This window comes from Penicillium manginii (genome assembly GCF_028828005.1).
Source record: "Penicillium manginii strain IBT 31320 chromosome Unknown utg000006l:1.0-4164085.0:1.0-4166146.0, whole genome shotgun sequence".
NCBI classification, from domain to species: Eukaryota; Fungi; Ascomycota; class Eurotiomycetes; order Eurotiales; family Aspergillaceae; genus Penicillium; species Penicillium manginii.
This window is the reverse complement of record NW_026643107.1, coordinates 505,827-522,358: the sequence shown is the minus strand read 5'-3', so window position 1 is coordinate 522,358 and position 16,532 is coordinate 505,827. Positions and strand designations below refer to the sequence as shown.

Here is a 16,532-nt window from a genome sequence, read left to right as displayed (position 1 = left end):
ACAGTGATAGTGTTTTACTTCATTTCAAAATGCCCAATCCAATAGCAATCATCGCCGGTGTAGGGCCCGGAACAGGCAGCGCTGTTGCACGGCGCTTTGCCCAATTTTACCCCGTTGTTTTACTCGCTCGATCGCAAGGGTCCCTTGATCCGTTGGTCAAGGAAATCACACAGAGTGGAGGGTCGGCGACAGGTTTCCCCACTGATGTTACAAGTGCGTCCTCGATGGACTCGACAATCGAGGAAATCACGGCCAAGTTTGGAAGTGATATCACGGTCGCCGCGGCAATTTACAATGTTGCCAACAAGTTCTTAATGAAACCGTTCCTCGATCAATCTCCAGATGAATTCTTTGGGAGTTTGGAGCCGGCGAACAGGGGTGCATTCAATTTTGCTCAAGCCACGCTCCCCTTGATGTTGAATGGGGTTGGTCGGGGCCAGTACCCGCCCACGCTTATTTTTACTGGTATGAAGTCTTGGGATTTAACAGATTATTATGGGCTAACAATAGCAGGTGCTACGGCTGCACTCAAAGGTGGCTCAGGTCTCTCGGCATTTGCCATGAGCAAGTTTGGAACTCGCGCCTTATCTCAATCTCTTGCGCGTGAATTTGGTCCTAAGGGGATTCATGTTTCTCATGCAATCATCGATGGAATCATCAACACGGAAAAGACCAAAGCCTACGGCGAGAATATTCCAGATTCTAAAATTGATCCCGAAGGAGTATGTTAATGAATAATCTACTGATCTCGTGGATTGCGCTAACAGTAAATGCTAGATTGCAGAATCTTACTGGTTCTTGCACACCCAGCCTAGGAGTGCATTTACCCAGGAGATTGACCTTAGACCCTATGTAGAGAAATGGTGAGAAAATAGTTGTGTGATTCCGAGTCCTGATATTGATTTACCTTGCGTTAAATAGGCTATTTAAAACCAGTACTGAATCATCTAAAGTCTCATGCAACATGAGTTTAAAATTTACAATGCTATTCCTACACATATTTCACAGTCCCTCATAATTCTAAAGATACCCATCATCCTAACACTATTAGCAATATTGAACTGCTAGTCTTCTCAACAGACAGTCTTCTGAAAGGTGACAATCAGATTCAAGATTCCTGTGAAATTCGTTATTGTAAACCAAAATCCGGAGCTAGTAATCCTAATGACTCAAGTTCCATATATTTTGCTATTTAAGCGCAGTCAAAGATAGATTAAAATCGTATATGACTAAAAAGCTATTCAGAAAAATTCAGCTCTATTTGTACAGAGCAAAAGAGGTTGAGCCATATTAATTTGGGCAATCTGATTTTCGTGGATACAAGGGGGCTCGGGCGAACCATCTCCATCTCGGGGTTCCGGGCGTGAGTTCAATCCCGAAATGACAAATTTGAAAGTCGATAATCTAGTGGCGGATCAGTCAGCCCAGATGGTCTTTCTCAACCAGTGGTGTTAAGAAATTCCTGAGTTTATTTAAACCAAGGATTTTATATCGATCTCGACGATATTTCACATTTTAATTAACAGTTGCTACGCTCTAATAGGACCGACCTCCTTCTCACCCCACCATCGTCAAATTCCCCACCAATGGCTTCAAAGTTTGTTGCAGTGGCTGGTGCCACAGGTGGCCTGGGTCAGCTCGTTGCAATGGAGCTAGTGAAACGGGGCATACCCGTCAAGGCCATCGTGCGTCCTAACACCGACCCATTGCGCACCGAGAAGCTTCGCAATGCCGGCGTCACAATCGCCCCTGTCGACCTATCTGCGATACCAACCCTCACTGGCGAATTATCCGGGGCGATTTGTGTTATCTCCACCCTCCAGGGACTAGGAGATGTTATCCATACTGCCCAGGGAAAGCTCCTTGAAGCCTCCATGGCCGCCAAAGTGCCTCGATTTATTCCGTCAGATTTCTCGCTAGATTTCACCAAGACAAAAGTCGGATCCAACCGCAACTTGGATCTGCGTCGCAAATTCCACAATGAACTGAACAAGTCTGGCATCGCGTGGACTAGTATTCTCAATGGTGGCTTTATGGACCTCCTGGTCGGTAACTCTCCTATGATCAATCATAAAAGCCGCACGGTTGCATATATCGGCTCGACAACACAACCCCTCGATTTCACTACCATGGTCGATACAGCTGCGTATACGGCAGAGGTGGCTATTGATCCGAACCCCACACCCAATTTCCTTCGCATCGCCAGTCATACCGCCAATGTGGAAGAAATCGCCCAAGCACAGAGCAATGTTGAGGGTGTAGCGTACAAGCCTTCGTGGATGGGCACAGTTGGCACAGCGGAGCTCATGATTCGTATTATGCGCTTCTTTGGTGGCGAGAGTGATGTTTTCCCGGCCTGGCAGGGAATGCAGTATATGGTGAATATGTTTTCGGGTGCTGGGAAGCTTGAGCCGCTTGATAACAACCGATACCCTAATCTGAACTGGACCAAGGTTGGGGATTTTTTCCGGCAGCACAAAAACCAAAAATCAGTGGACAATGTTTGGTCTTGAAATCGAGTCATGAGTAAGGACTTGCGAGAAGGCTAGAGGATTTTGGGATTTTGGGATTCTAGTCGTTGTAAACAATATCCTGTTTCAAGATTATTTTGTTGTTGATTTATTTTGAACTCTAATATATAACTTCATTCCAACCTTGGAAATAAAGACGAGCGATATTTGCTACTATGTACCAGAAAATGGAGGAGTCAACTTAGAGACGCAACTCCAATTGCCGATTGTCCTAAATCCGAGCGGCCGAAGAAGCAAATCCGTGCCAAGAAATTATTTTTGATTTCTTAGAACTATTGATGACTTTTACTACTTCCGAGCGTGGAGGATCAAGACACATGGAGTCACTCGGAAAACCTAATGATGAATGGGTAGTCCTCTTAAGTCCAGAGTATTCCCATCTGTGATCCCAGTGACGGCCTAGAAAAAAGCCGAAATTGCGTATATGATTGTAGCTATCCGAGTCCAAGATGTTACGCAAGAAATACCGACTGATTGTCTAAACAAGTTTTTATCTTTTCGACCTGCTTGGCCAATAATTCGAGAATGTCCAAAGTAATATCTGCCCGGAGGCTCTGCCGGACCCACACAGAACAACTTCCTCCTTGGGACTAGTGGAATCAAGTACTTTTCCCAATGCGAATACATTCGGCGACATCTGATGGCGGAATGCATTGCTACTTACATATTCGTTCTAGACATTCGTCATTTGTCAACTGCTAGATTTCTCATCAAGTCTGGAATCTCAAGGTCATCGATCTCGGCGGGCAATCTTCACTTATAAATGAAAAATGGCTGTCATCTCCGATACAAGAAAAGAGAAAATACGAACAAGAACTCCTGCACTTGCATTCGGATCTAAACCTCCAACCCCGCCAAAATTTGACCTTCGAGATGCCAGAAGCCCTGGAATTCAGTTTCGATGGGTCCGCTTACTCACAAAGCACCTCATCCAACATCGATGATTGCGACTACCCCGAAGGAGGACTCAAGGCATGGTCTGTGGTTCTTGGAGCCTGGTGTGCTATGGTTCCATCCATGGGACTTTTGAATAGCTTGGGAGCCCTACAAGCATGGACAAGCACGCATCAGCTCAAGGATTATTCGGAATCGAGTATTGGATGGATTTATGGAGCCTACACGTTCTTCTTATTTTTAGGAGGTGCGCAATTTGGTAAGCGATTTCATCAGCAGCAGTTTGAGCATAATGATAACCATTGAAATCTCCAAGGGCATATTCTTGATTCTCATGGACCGTTATACGTCATTGTTCCAGGGTCAGTTGGCATGGTTCTTTCTCTGATCTTCCTCAGCCTAAGCGAAGGTATGTTGTTTCTCCGAATGTACTTCGGTTTTTAGCTCCATATCATACCCTAGAAAGCTAACATATCAAAAGAGTATTATCAGATTTTCCTCTCCTTCAGCATTCTAGGCGGAATATCGGCGAGCACACTTTTCACACCCTCGGTGGCTGCCGTGGGTCATTGGTTCAATAAACGACGTGGATGGGCGACAGGCATTGCTTGTACTGCTGGAGGCGTTGGAGGCTGCATCTTTCCCCTTATAATCCTTTTCGCGGCTCCAAAAATTGGGTTCGCTTGGTCTATACGAATCATCGCTCTCATATGCGCAGTATTGTGCTCAGTCGCATGCCTCACGGTCCGAACCAGGCTTCCTCCCAAAAAAGAAAAATTATCTTTGGAAATTGGGGCACTAGGGGATATTAAGTACGCATCTGCATCACTGGGTGTTTTTCTGGTGGAATTTGCCGTCTTTGTCCCCATCACCTATATCATATCTTATGCACTTGACGCTGGACATGGGGAGCAAATATCCTACGCAATTCTTGTGTTTTTGAATCTCGGTGCCATATTCGGACGTTACCTTCCAGGGATAGGTGCTGACCGAATTGGCCGATTCAACGTTATGTCGGCGAACTGTTTGATGTGCTCTACATTCACCCTGATCCTATGGCTTACGGGTAATCTAGTTGATCCTCGAAATTTGGGAACAATCATCAGCTATGCGGTGATATTCGGATTCTTTTGTGGAACAGCAATTAGTATCGCGCCGGTGTGCATTTCTCAGGTCTGCGAAATAGAAGACTATGGAAAAAGAGTTGGAACAACATGGACCTTGGTGAGCATAGGCACTCTCATTGCTATCCCAATTGCAGGTGCTATTCAGCAACTCAATAACGGTGCATACTATGGATTAATTATTTTCGGAGGGACCCTTTATCTGTCGTTGACTCTAGCTTTTGCTATTTCTAGAGGAATTTCTGGGGGATGGGCATTACGAACAAAATTTTGATATCAGATTCTAATATTTTCATCTGATCTTGGCCGGCTTTGTGAGATGGCAACTCCATTTTTTTCACCTCTAGTAATGTTAACCAATGCTCCAAAATGATCCTTTCTTTCGAGTTTCCACATTCAATTTCCTCGAATATAGATAGTAATTTCCAAGGCTATTCCATTCAATATACTGAAAGATGATATATCTCAGAAACTGGAGTAGCAACTCGGATGAAGACCTAATCGCACAATCAAACATCTGGCTTCTCAGCTGCGTTATCATCTGGGCCTGAGTTCATTGTTGACTCGATTCGTCGAATAACCCTAGCAGGATTCCCAGCAACAAAATGAAAAGCGGGGACATCCTAGCAAGCGACTTTAGTCAAATCATCCACCGAGTCAGAGTTAGAATGTAACTCACCTTGGTGACCACCGAACAAGCACCTACGGTGCTGCCTCGTCCAACTCGCACACCAGCTAGAATTGAGACACCGGCTCCAATCCAAACGTCATCCTCAATGTGAATTTCCTTCCCTGCTTCTGGTCCCTTAAGTCCACGACGTTCCGCTGGATCCATGGGATGAATTGCACCATACAGGCTGACATTTGGACCAAAAAGAACATTTTCGCCAATTGTGATGAGACATGTGTCCAAAACGAGGAGATTGAAGTTTAGGAAGCTTCCCTTTCCCACCTTGAAATTCAGGCCGTGATCTATTGAGACGGGGCCGTCGACAAATGGATCTGTCTCTTCAAATAGAGCCTCATCTTCCTTTGGATCCGAGATTTCCATAGGGAGTGGACGAGTGTCCCCAACAATCCTTAGTAACTAGCAATCAATATCTTGATAGTTTCATTCAAGAATTGGAAAAGATACTCACGTCCTCCAGAGCCCCACCTTGGTGCGGCGAGAGGCATATGTCGCTGCATTGAAATTTTCACACGCCTTTTTGCAGCGCGTTCTATTCTCTTGTAGGATCTCGTCGCCGGCGTGGTACCATTCCCGCGGAGCATTCTGCTCCATTCAGGAGATGTTGTCATCGTGTTTTTAGAAGCCGTTTTGCTTCTAGTTTTTGAATAGTATGGCCGATCAAAATATCTTCTGATATCAGAAAATCATAGAAATAATGTAGCTCAAGGCTGAAGAAAACTAATTGAGATTGGGTTTTCATGGTTCTGACTTCATTTCAAGATCCCCGGAAGATTCTCGGACTAATTGGAGGTGCCCACATGCGCGAGAATAGTGAGGCCAAAGAATGATTGGTCAGTAAGATCCACAGAAGTGGAGAGTAGGATGGGCCATCCCTCTTTGGGTTGTTAATAGCCGCGCTGGTTCGCAGCTCTACATTACATCATATGAAGCCCTGGATAGGTTCACAAGGAGGGTAGGCTATACTAATTTTAGAACACTGCCAGCCTGTTAACAACAGTGGGTCTATTGCATCTAAATTGAGCGCTGTAGACGTCTAATTCGTGCCTGCATCACCCACTTTAAGATCTAAGTATTGAGTAAGGTATGAGTAGATATAAATGGTTCTGAGGCCAATAATTTCCCCGCATGGCAATAAAACCCTGATTTCCCGCCCATTTAATTTTCCGCCTCAAAAAAGAATCAAATCACAACCTTTTGAATAAGATATCCCTGGCACCAAAATTGTTACCTCCCACTCAAACTTCAATGACGCTACCTCAATCCAACTATACCACCAAAAAATGGTGGAAGGAAGCAGTTGTATATCAAATATACCCCGCTAGTTTCAAAAGCAGCAAATCGGTCAGCGAAGCTGACGGGTGGGGTGATGTGAATGGAATTATTGAGAAGGTGCCTTACCTGAAGAGCCTGGGTGTCGATATCGTATGGTGCAGTCCCAGTGAGTGATGTGTTCCATTTTTTTACCCTTTCCGACAGTTACAATGATGGATAATTTGGAAAATCTGTTTCAATCGGTCACCCTACATTACGAGAGTGCTTACATGTTCTCAACATGAACAGTTTACAAGTCTCCACAAGCGGACATGGGATACGACATTGCAGATTATAAATCTATCGACCCGCGGTATGGCACTCTATCCGATGTGGACCTTTTGATTGAAACTCTGAAGAATCATGGAATGAAACTCATGATGGACCTTGTTGTAAACCATACCTCTGATCAACATGCTTGGTTTCGTGAGTCTGCAAGCTCCAAGGACTCATCGAAGAGGGACTGGTATATCTGGAAGCCCCCAAAAGGATTCGACGACGCAGGAAAACCACTGCCCCCAAACAATTGGGCAGGTATACTGGGTGATTCACTCAGCGCTTGGAACTGGCATGCAGAGACCCAAGAATTTTATTTGGCTTTACATTCGCCCGAGCAAGTTGATCTGAACTGGGAGAATGCAGAAGTTGTCACTGCCGTTTACGATGTGAGTTTTATCAACCGCCAAAAGTTATTCCAAAGACTCGTGCAATGTTTCCACATTCTCATCAACACGATTCTGTCACCTCAAAGGCCGCAGACAAAAATCATCGCTAAATATGTTCCAGGTCATGGAATTTTGGTTGAGTCGCGGTATCGCCGGGTTTCGCATGGATGTCATCAATCTCATATCCAAACACCAGTCTTTCCCAGACGCTCCGGTCATTGACCCAAAATCAAAATATCAGCCAGGGGAAAAGTTTTTCACCAATGGCCCCCGCTTTCACGAATTCATGCATGGTATTTACGACAATGTCCTCTCGAAGTATGATACTATTACTGTTGGAGAAACGCCATACATCAGTGATATGAGTGAAATTATTAAGACGGTTGGATCCACAGCTGGGGAGCTGAATATGGCATTTAATTTTGAACACATGGAAATTGAAGACATCAAAACTCGCGGCGAGTCGAAGTGGAGCTTGCGTGACTGGAGATTAACAGAACTCAAAAGTATTATTTCTGGATGGCAGCGACGAATGAAAATATGGGATGGTTGGAATGCTATTTTTCTGGAGTGTCATGATCAAGCTCGGTCAGTCTCGCGCTACACGAATGACACAGACCAATATAGAGAGCAGGCCGCCAAAATGCTGGCGCTCATGCAAACAACACTTGGTGGAACCATGTACCTATACCAAGGCCAAGAGATTGGGATGCGCAACTTTCCTTCGGATTGGAACCCAGAAATCGACTACAAGGATATCGAATCGGTTAATTTTTGGAAGAAAACAAAAGCGCTATACCCAGATGGATCTAAAGGCCGAGAGGAGGCTGAAAGGCTTTTGCAAAAGAAGGCTAGAGACCATGCTCGCACACCTATGCAATGGGATGATTCTCCGAATGCCGGTTTCACTGTCCCCGAAGCAACACCCTGGATGAGAGTCAATGATGACTATAAGAGCATCAATGTGAAAGCCCAGCAGAGCTTGAAATGGCAGACCAAGGAAGAATTATCAATTTGGCAATACTGGCAACACGCATTACAGCATCGAAAACTACACAAAGATGTTTTTATTTATGGTGATTTTGAAGAATTGGACCATGAAAACGAAAGAATTTTTGCTTATCTGAGGACGGAGGTGGACAAAAAGGAGACGTGGCTTGTTGTGATGAATTGGACAACCGATGAGATAGAATGGACTATCCCTGCAGGCATTGATGTCAAGGATTGGGCATCATCTACGCTTTCGACCCACATTATCAGTGTCAAGCCAACTATTAAGCTCCAGGCCTTTGAAGGCGTTCTGGGAGTTTGTAAATAGAGTACTTGAGCCCTGTAAAACTAGCTGGCAAAAAGAAACGCGAGACTCACACATCAGGGGACTAACTAATACCGCGTTGAACTGCACGTAGTAATCAACAATTTACTAGTTAACTAGTTGCCGCGTCAGCGCTTCCCTTGCAAAGAGCCCTTGTAGTGTTCCAGCATTAGGGAAAAACATTTTGATTTAATAATTAGTAAAGAGAAATCGAAAAATGGCTCTGGTATATTTCCTCAAATAACAATAGATAACCTTTAATACATCCAGTGACTATTGTTTTCTATCCTAAGGTCGGGATCGTCCCGCTGGCCGGAAGCATCCCGAGGTCCCAGATCCTGGCTCAACCAAATTCACCGAAATATCCGGAATGATATCCGGACCTAGGAGGTAATAAATTCTGGGATGCACCCGAAACATTGAATTTAGTAGCCGTCTTTCCGATATTATCCACCCCACAGAAAGGCACCATGCAGCAGGACTGCCCTACACGGAGAGTCGCAGGAGCTCGTCGTCGCAAAATCGCTTTGGCTTGTGAACCTTGCCGTGAGCGGAAGTCTCGCTGCGACGGCGGCAAGCCGGTATGTGCATCTTGTGACCGTCGGGGGTTTCCGATTGGTCGTTGTGTGTACAAAGCGGAAAATGCGCGTTCAGCAAGTAGCGACGAGTGAGCATACTGTTTGCGAAATTCGTTCAGCAGCTAATGATATCCGACACAGATACATCCTGACACTACACAAACGAATTCGGGAGCTGGAGGAGGGCTCGGGTACTCAGGTATCAGGAGCTGGCGTGAAGCACCCGAACAATCCGTTAGATCCACCCAATTCCGAAGACACGTTCGTGGCCGATACTAGCGACGGGGCCATCGGAATTGGTGCCTCCCAAACAAGAATCGATGAAGCTCAGCATTTGCCGGATCACCAGCAACTACCGTTGAATGTGCCAGATAAGACAGAAAGCACCAACACCACCCATTCATCTTGTCCCTTTGAGTCTCCTAGTCATGTCACTGGGATGGGCGCCATGACGGAAGTCAACGATAACGAATCCTTTCCAAACCAAAGTGCAGAGTATTTTGGAAGCTCGTCAACTGCCTCGTTGATGTCTCTTTTGTCCCGAAACCCTGAGTACCAAAGCCGCCATGTGTGGGCATCACGGAGACCAGCCTCCCTTTACCCAGCTAGCAATGGCCAAGACTTGAATCAAATGTCCCTATCTACCATGCAGCTTGAAGACTTCCTACTTCCTCCCCGGGATTTGGCAGATCACTTGCTCGGGTGTTTTTGGGATAGAGTTTATTGCCTTTATCCGTTCTTTGATCGCCGCAGTTTTCAAGATGCATACGAAAATCTTTGGATACCCGACAATCAGAGTGCTCGTGAACTCTCAAACTTGAATATTGGACTTGGAGATCGCATCAACTCAGGGTCAAGATCGATTGTTTTTAGCTGCGCACTAAATGCGATATTTGCCATAGGCTGTCATTTTTCTGACATTCCCATCGAACAGCGAGAGACCGTCGCGCATCAATTTTTTCTTAGAGCCAAACACCAGATCGGTTTAGATATGATTGACATCCAGTCAATTGGTGTAGTTCAGGCGTTCCTAATTGTCGCATTGTTCTTACAAAGTACGGCCTATCCCCATCGCTGTTGGAGTTCAATTGGAATGGCATGCCGTCTTGCGCTTGGCTTCGGGCTACATGAACCGCATCTGTGGGCAACCAAACATCCGTTGGAGCAGGAGATTCAGAGGCGAACCTGGCATGGGTGTGTGATGATGGACATAACTGTCAGTATGACATACGGGCGTCCTAGCATGACGACGCATATTACAAGTATTCCATTGCCGGGGATATTCGACATCGAGTCCCGCAGGGAGACAGACGAACCATCACTCACCACCTTTTACAATTCCACGATCAGACTTTATTCTATCCTGGATCTTATTCTGTCCGATGTCTATAATACTTGGAGAGGACGATCCAGTGAGACCACTGACAAGATAAAACAGGCCGGAGGGCTCGATATGATTATCAGAATCGAAGATAAATTGCGTTCATTCAAATCCAGTATTCCGGACTGCCTAACCTGGAATGAATTGCCTGGGTCAGCGATACCATCTTCGAATATATCACTTATTGAACGGCAGCGAAATGTACTTCACGCACGGTAGGCTCTAGTCAGCTTTTCCCTAATCCCTTGCTCTCTGACCAAGAAACAGGTTCCTGTATCTCCACGTCCTCCTTTATCGGCCTATGCTCACTCAAATGTGCTTTGAAGAGCAAACAACAGGATCCTCTAGTAATCTGTCAAGCTCGGTGCATTCATTCGTGTCAATAAAATGTGGAAATGAATGTATCCGAGCCGCTATTGATCTCATTTCCCTCGTCTATGAGACCCACAGAACTCTCGAGACAGACACATGGTGGTTTAATGGCTTCTGTTGGTTTTAAACACTGCCTTTTCCCAGGGTATATCTTTCAATGCTAGTACTGACCCGGCCAAAGATACCTCTACGGCTGCAATGGTTTTGATCATGTCTGATACCAGACGTGATCCTCACTATTTAGACATTGAAAAAACCGCGATCAATATTGCCTGGCAAAAGTCGGAGCACGTATTGAAATACATGGCTTCATTTAGTGTGTCAGCTCAAAACACGCTCATCTGTCTCCAGAACATACGAAATCGGGTTCTCAGAAAGTCGAACTCTGATCTAGGCCCGAGCCAAAACAACGGCAACGCTTCTCAGGACTTGTCTACAGAACCAGGACAAGATCATGCGGGCTTGTCCCAAATTGCGAGTGGAACCTTGAACTGCGATGATGGGACTCTATTAGAGGACTTGGGGTTTCTTGGACCTTTTGATCTTAGTGATTTTCAGGACTGGTTTCCACAGCCAGCATAATGGGTACTTTGCCCGAATTTTTGTAATATTAGCGACTATTTGCATCGCAAAAAATCGTCAACTCTATTTTAATTGTTTCAAATTTACCTTGCTCTGTTAGATCTCGAGAAATGAGAGATTTGCTGTGGCGTGTTTCTGCCTCAGGCATCAATATCGCCGCCGTCTCCTCCGTGTCTAGATATCTTCGCTCTCTTTTCTTTTCATATCACCGCCTTTTCCTGCATTTATCACCTCCAAGTAGGATTTATCCACAGACACGCCCAACGACCCGGGTTGAGCCCGGACTGTTTTGCTCCGGAGACCCATTGTGGTCATCCACGCCGGCACCATTGCTGCATGGCTTACGTAGTGTCGGGATGTATCCGATTACGAGACCAGCGCGTCGAGTGCTGCTGGGCGGAAGTTTCGAGGTTCCACATCAAATCGGAATGTATCCGGGTCCAATATACTGTATATTAAAGTAACAAAATCACAATAACAAGGTCAAGCAATCCGTCGCAATGCTCCCGGCCGTTTATGTCAATATTGAGCACTATCTCACATACTATCCTACCACAACGACACTGTTGACCATTTTCGTCTGCATATCAACAATATTCTTGGTCATCCAGGAAATATTAGTGCCAGTAGGCAAACGACGGCCCCCACCAGGAAAGAAATGGCGCCTGCCTCCAGGTCCAAAAGGTATACCCATTTTTGGAAGCCTTCTGGATCTCAAATCAGCACGCGGGGATCCCGACAACAAGATAGTCAGTGCTGCGGGCTCTTTCTGAAAGAAAAAGTTAACTGAAAGATTCCAGAATCAAGACCTTGCCCGTTACGGCGAGATGACCACTTTGCATCTAGGATCTAAGACCTGGGTTCTTCTTAATAGCCAACGCGTCGTGGCTGAAATTATTGCCAAGCGTGGTTCTCTCACAAATGGTCGGTCACCAATGCCTGTTGCCAGCGGCATAGTGAGTCGAAATAGCCGATCCTTATTACTTCCACCTGATGGCTGGACTGAAAAGAGGCGTGTTATGCATTCCCTGCTCAGTGGTACTGCCTTGAAGGAATACGCTGCTTGGCAGGAGATTGAGAGCACGCAGCTACTGGCTGAATATCTGTTCCAACCTCAGTCGTGGTATCGACATCATTATCGCTATGCAAATTCTGTGGTCCACCGTATCGCGCTCGGTGAACGGTTGGTCAAAACAGGCAAGGAGCTTGCAGATCTTCAAGATGTGGTGACCCATTTTATTGGCAGTATTGGATCCAGCTTGATTGACTGGTTTCCAAAGCTGGACGCTCTTCCGAAGTTTCTTCAAGTCTGGCGCGGGCATTGGGAAAGATTGGATGAGTGGAACAACGGGGTGTATCGCTCATGGTGGGAGCCTGTTCGTAAACAGATCGACGCAGGCATTGCGCCACCATCTTTCGTCCGTGATGTCCTTCTCCATGAAGACACCAAATTTACCGGTGATGATCAAGAAGCCATGTATGTTGCGATGCAACTTATCGAGGCGGGCAGTGATACTACACGCGAGGCTTTGAATATTTTTGTGATGGCCAGTCTCTGCCACCCGGAAGCTTTTCAAAAGGCGCGTCAAGAAGTTGACAGTATTTGTGCAGCTGAAGAGGCCGCTTTAAGACTTCCTATGATGAGAGATATGGAAAAAATGCCCTACATTTGTGCGCTGATTAAAGAGGTCCTGCGGTGGAGGCCAATCTTTCCCTTCACACCGGATCACGTTCTCACGTCTGATATGGAATTCGAAGATTACTACTTCCCAGCTGGCGTGGGATTTGTCATAAATGGTATCCCTGTCTGCAATGAATGTGAGGATCCAGATATATTTAAGCCAGAGAGGTGGCTCGATGGGCACGAAATCGACATAGCACACGGCCTCTGGCAGTTTGGAGGAGGACGGCGTATTTGTGTCGGATATCGTCTCGCGCAGAGAGGCCTTTTTCTTAATATTGCTCGGCTGGTGATGTGCTATGATTATACAGCGGTAAGCTCTCTATTCTCGCCACTGTGTATCAAAAATGACTGACAACTAAGGCTGGTCCATATAATTCCCGGCGTCTTAATCACCACCGTACCGATGAGCCATTCCCTGTCAAAGTTATTGTGAGAAGTGAAAAGCATTCTAAGCTCATACAGGAAGAAGCAAGTAGGGAGGGAGTTCTACAACTAGCAAAGTCCTCCAAATGAGGTCAAAAGCTGTGAAATATGACCTCATTTCAAGCCGCTCACCTTGTTTCTCCCATCTTCAAGAAATTTTAAATCTTATAGCTATGTCGGTCTATAATCTGAAGCTTCTTGTTCAACAGAGCATGGCTTTGGAATCTTACCCTGCACCTGTAAACTGTTGAATATATTACATTTCCATGCTGTCATTCCTTCTCACTATCTCTAATAATTATTGATGTAAACATTTATGGGAGACTTTAATTCTTCGGCAAACGGCGCGCTGTGGTTTGAGCTGGGGGCCGATACTCTATTATAATTTATACCTTTAATTTGCACGAACACTTTGTTGTAAAATACGACTATATTATGATTTCTACACATATCAGTGGCTACTGGCCAATACCAAGACCCTGACTTCTCGCTTCAAGAATTACTATTCATTTTTCTTTGACAAGCGTTACTAACCGTTTTTAAACTGCACATCGAAGCGATTGGCTCTAGTAGCAAATAACAAAAAATTATGAAAATTGTCAATATACATGTAATGCCCAGGTGCAGGTTAATCTGTAGCTCTAGCTCAGATATACCTCATTCCAAGGTTGATGTCCGTCGAACGGAAGACAAAATGCTTACTGGCCAATCCACGGACTCATCTTGGCCAAAGCAGGAGACAAAAGACGCGAGCTTTGCGAATGGGCAAAAATCACAGCTCCAATGGCTACAACAAAACACAACAATAAGGTTCGGCCAGTCATACGCGTGGCTGGTTTTTGAATTGGCTTCAGGAGTTAGTGAAAGCATGGCTACTCAATGGGATCTGGCTCACTTTGAATTTCCAATCCGACCATACAGGGAAAAGACTGCGGAACCAATAATGGGCCTGGCTCCAAGGATATGCCATCGCATTCCACCTTTTCTCGTTTAAATACCACTATGAGAAGTTGAGTTAGCAGCAATCAATTGTACCCATTTGAAGTATCATACAGAAGCACAGCCTGCATTCCAGACCATGTGGTGAAGGGCCTCTTGAACACGATAGACATACGAGTCCTCGGCTTCTTGCTTTAAGTTCATCGAGGCCACCTTCCCATCTAGGATAGGCTTAAGCACTCGAAGCGCGTAATTCACAGAGCTATGTCTGTTAGTCAATTTTGTAAGTTGAGGTGTTTTCATTGGGACTTACTTTTCAGCTGCCATTAGGGCAGATGTATGACCCGTTGCCGCATTTGGTCCTAGTAACAGGAAGAAGTTTGGAAACCCACTCATAACTGAACAGTTATATGCCCCTGGCCCGTCATATCTGGCCCAATGATCTGAAATGGACCCCTCAAGCCCGTGGATCTCTGTGTATGGCAGAAACTTGTTTGTCTGGAAACCTGTGGCAAGGACGATGACATCTGCGGGATAAAACTTCTCCGTAGTCCGAATTCCATCGGGCGTAATCTCGGTTATCTTTGCTTGTTGGAGAAACAGCTTGTCATTGTGAAGTGACTCGAGATATCCACCGTTAAAAATGCGTCGCTTGCACCCCACATCGAAGTCGGGAATCAGAGTATCATGATACTTGGCCGGAGCGGTCTGTCGCATATATTTCTCAACCCTTTTCCGACGTTGGAGACGTAATTTACCGGCTGCCTTGGTCATGGGGAATAAACGCAGATCTCGCTCAGCGATGAGAAATATATGTAACCGGTGAAGTCGCATAGTGAGAGGGACATAACGAAAGATCCACTGCAAAATTCGAGGGTATGTGAAATTAGGGGCTGGGAAAATCCAATGCTTGCTACGAACCAGCTGAGTCAAGCTTTTTGTACGATCCACAATAGCAGGTACGATCTGGGCGGCAGTGCCTGTTTACTGTTAGTGGATATCACATTCACCAAGGCGGCCAGAGATGCTTACATCCATTTCCAATCACAATGACGTTTTTGTCCTTCAAATCAACATTATGGTCCCACCTTGCTGAGTGAAATATGGAACCTTTGAAGGTTTCAGATCCCGGGATATCGCAGGGCTTTGGCTCCACCAGTTGACCCGTAGCTGCGAAAAGTATCTGGCACTCATGATAGGTAATCTCACCTGTAGCCACATTGTGAAGCTTCATGGTCCACCTAGAAATGTCCTCACGCCAAAAGCAGTCTTTTACTTCCGTGCAGAATCTCATTTTATCACGCAGACCGTAGGTTTGCACTACCTCATCATGGTAGGATTTGATCTCTTTGTACGAAGGCATGAGTTTGGTCCAACGGGAGCTCAAAGCGAATGAGAAGCTGTAAAGAGCACTGGGAACATCACAAGCACATCCTGAAAGCAACCGTTAGTCATAACACGGGTAAGACAAGAATGGAAAAGGATTTACCAGGGTATGAACTGATGTGCCACGTTCCCCCGCAATCGGTATGGCGTTCGAAAAATTGAATATCGTCCATATCGTACCACCTCTTGAGCGTTGCCCCCAGAGCTATTGCACTGAGTCCAGTGCCGATACAGGCAATTTGGCTGTACGATGTCGAGACATGATTGGTGGTATTAACCTGAGTGTTCATTGTTGCAAAAAACGGGTAGGTAGATACTCAAACCATTCCAAGGTTGATTGACACCTTCGAATACTCATTATATAAACGGAGCGTTGTGCCCAGGTGATTGGAAATTAATCAGTATTTGCGGGTGCCCATGTGCTACCGAATCCTGGAGTCAGTGCCAGGTGGCTCGGGAGGGGTATCCTGAGTTCTCATGGTATCCGGGACCGTTCCGGCGACTTAATAATGATCAATCTATCAATCATACGAGTATCGGAACTGTGCCGGTGCCCTTTTTTGCATCTCAATTTGTTGCCGGAGGAAACCCGTCTCGAAATTCAAATTATCAAAATTTTGATATATTTTTGCATATTGCCAGCCTGGCGGGAAGGG

General features: G+C 45.6%; 8 protein-coding genes across 8 annotated transcripts; 6 read left to right on the top strand and 2 right to left on the bottom strand.

Moving 5' to 3' along the window:
* Nucleotides 1–29: 29 nt before the first annotated feature.
* Nucleotides 30–867, top strand: N7533_008604 (uncharacterized protein; the record flags this gene model as incomplete). The annotated part of the gene is made up of 3 exons (XM_057105254.1): nucleotides 30–465; nucleotides 511–722; nucleotides 778–867. The coding sequence occupies 3 exons, from the start codon at nucleotides 30–32 to the stop codon at nucleotides 865–867; spliced, it is 738 nt and encodes a 245-aa protein (XP_056956703.1).
* Nucleotides 868–1,586: 719 nt separating this feature from the next.
* N7533_008603 (uncharacterized protein) lies at nucleotides 1,587–2,513 on the top strand (the record flags this gene model as incomplete). Its single annotated transcript, XM_057105253.1, has 1 exon — nucleotides 1,587–2,513. The coding sequence occupies one exon, from the start codon at nucleotides 1,587–1,589 to the stop codon at nucleotides 2,511–2,513; it is 927 nt and encodes a 308-aa protein (XP_056956702.1).
* Nucleotides 2,514–3,404: 891 nt separating this feature from the next.
* Nucleotides 3,405–4,823, top strand: N7533_008602 (uncharacterized protein; the record flags this gene model as incomplete). The annotated part of the gene is made up of 3 exons (XM_057105252.1): nucleotides 3,405–3,684; nucleotides 3,742–3,834; nucleotides 3,907–4,823. The coding sequence occupies 3 exons, from the start codon at nucleotides 3,405–3,407 to the stop codon at nucleotides 4,821–4,823; spliced, it is 1,290 nt and encodes a 429-aa protein (XP_056956701.1).
* A 235-nt stretch (nucleotides 4,824–5,058) lies between these two features.
* Nucleotides 5,059–5,831, bottom strand: N7533_008601 (sugar O-acetyltransferase; the record flags this gene model as incomplete). The annotated part of the gene is made up of 3 exons (XM_057105251.1): nucleotides 5,059–5,172; nucleotides 5,229–5,628; nucleotides 5,689–5,831. 3 exons carry the CDS (start codon nucleotides 5,829–5,831, stop codon nucleotides 5,059–5,061), a joined length of 657 nt encoding a protein of 218 aa, XP_056956700.1.
* Nucleotides 5,832–6,485: 654 nt separating this feature from the next.
* Nucleotides 6,486–8,522, top strand: N7533_008600 (glycoside hydrolase family 13 protein; the record flags this gene model as incomplete). The annotated part of the gene is made up of 3 exons (XM_057105250.1): nucleotides 6,486–6,678; nucleotides 6,801–7,216; nucleotides 7,338–8,522. Coding segments are annotated over 3 exons (1,794 nt in total), but the record flags the coding sequence as incomplete, so codon positions are not given.
* A 479-nt stretch (nucleotides 8,523–9,001) lies between these two features.
* N7533_008599 (uncharacterized protein) lies at nucleotides 9,002–11,444 on the top strand (the record flags this gene model as incomplete). The annotated part of the gene is made up of 4 exons (XM_057105249.1): nucleotides 9,002–9,198; nucleotides 9,251–10,705; nucleotides 10,758–10,978; nucleotides 11,044–11,444. The coding sequence occupies 4 exons, from the start codon at nucleotides 9,002–9,004 to the stop codon at nucleotides 11,442–11,444; spliced, it is 2,274 nt and encodes a 757-aa protein (XP_056956698.1).
* Nucleotides 11,445–11,944: 500 nt separating this feature from the next.
* N7533_008598 (cytochrome P450) lies at nucleotides 11,945–13,480 on the top strand (the record flags this gene model as incomplete). The annotated part of the gene is made up of 2 exons (XM_057105248.1): nucleotides 11,945–12,193; nucleotides 12,245–13,480. 2 exons carry the CDS (start codon nucleotides 11,945–11,947, stop codon nucleotides 13,478–13,480), a joined length of 1,485 nt encoding a protein of 494 aa, XP_056956697.1.
* Nucleotides 13,481–14,598: 1,118 nt separating this feature from the next.
* Nucleotides 14,599–16,166, bottom strand: N7533_008597 (flavin-containing monooxygenase; the record flags this gene model as incomplete). Its single annotated transcript, XM_057105247.1, has 4 exons — nucleotides 14,599–14,758; nucleotides 14,804–15,470; nucleotides 15,523–15,924; nucleotides 15,980–16,166. 4 exons carry the CDS (start codon nucleotides 16,164–16,166, stop codon nucleotides 14,599–14,601), a joined length of 1,416 nt encoding a protein of 471 aa, XP_056956696.1.
* Between the last annotated feature and the right edge of the window lie 366 nt (nucleotides 16,167–16,532).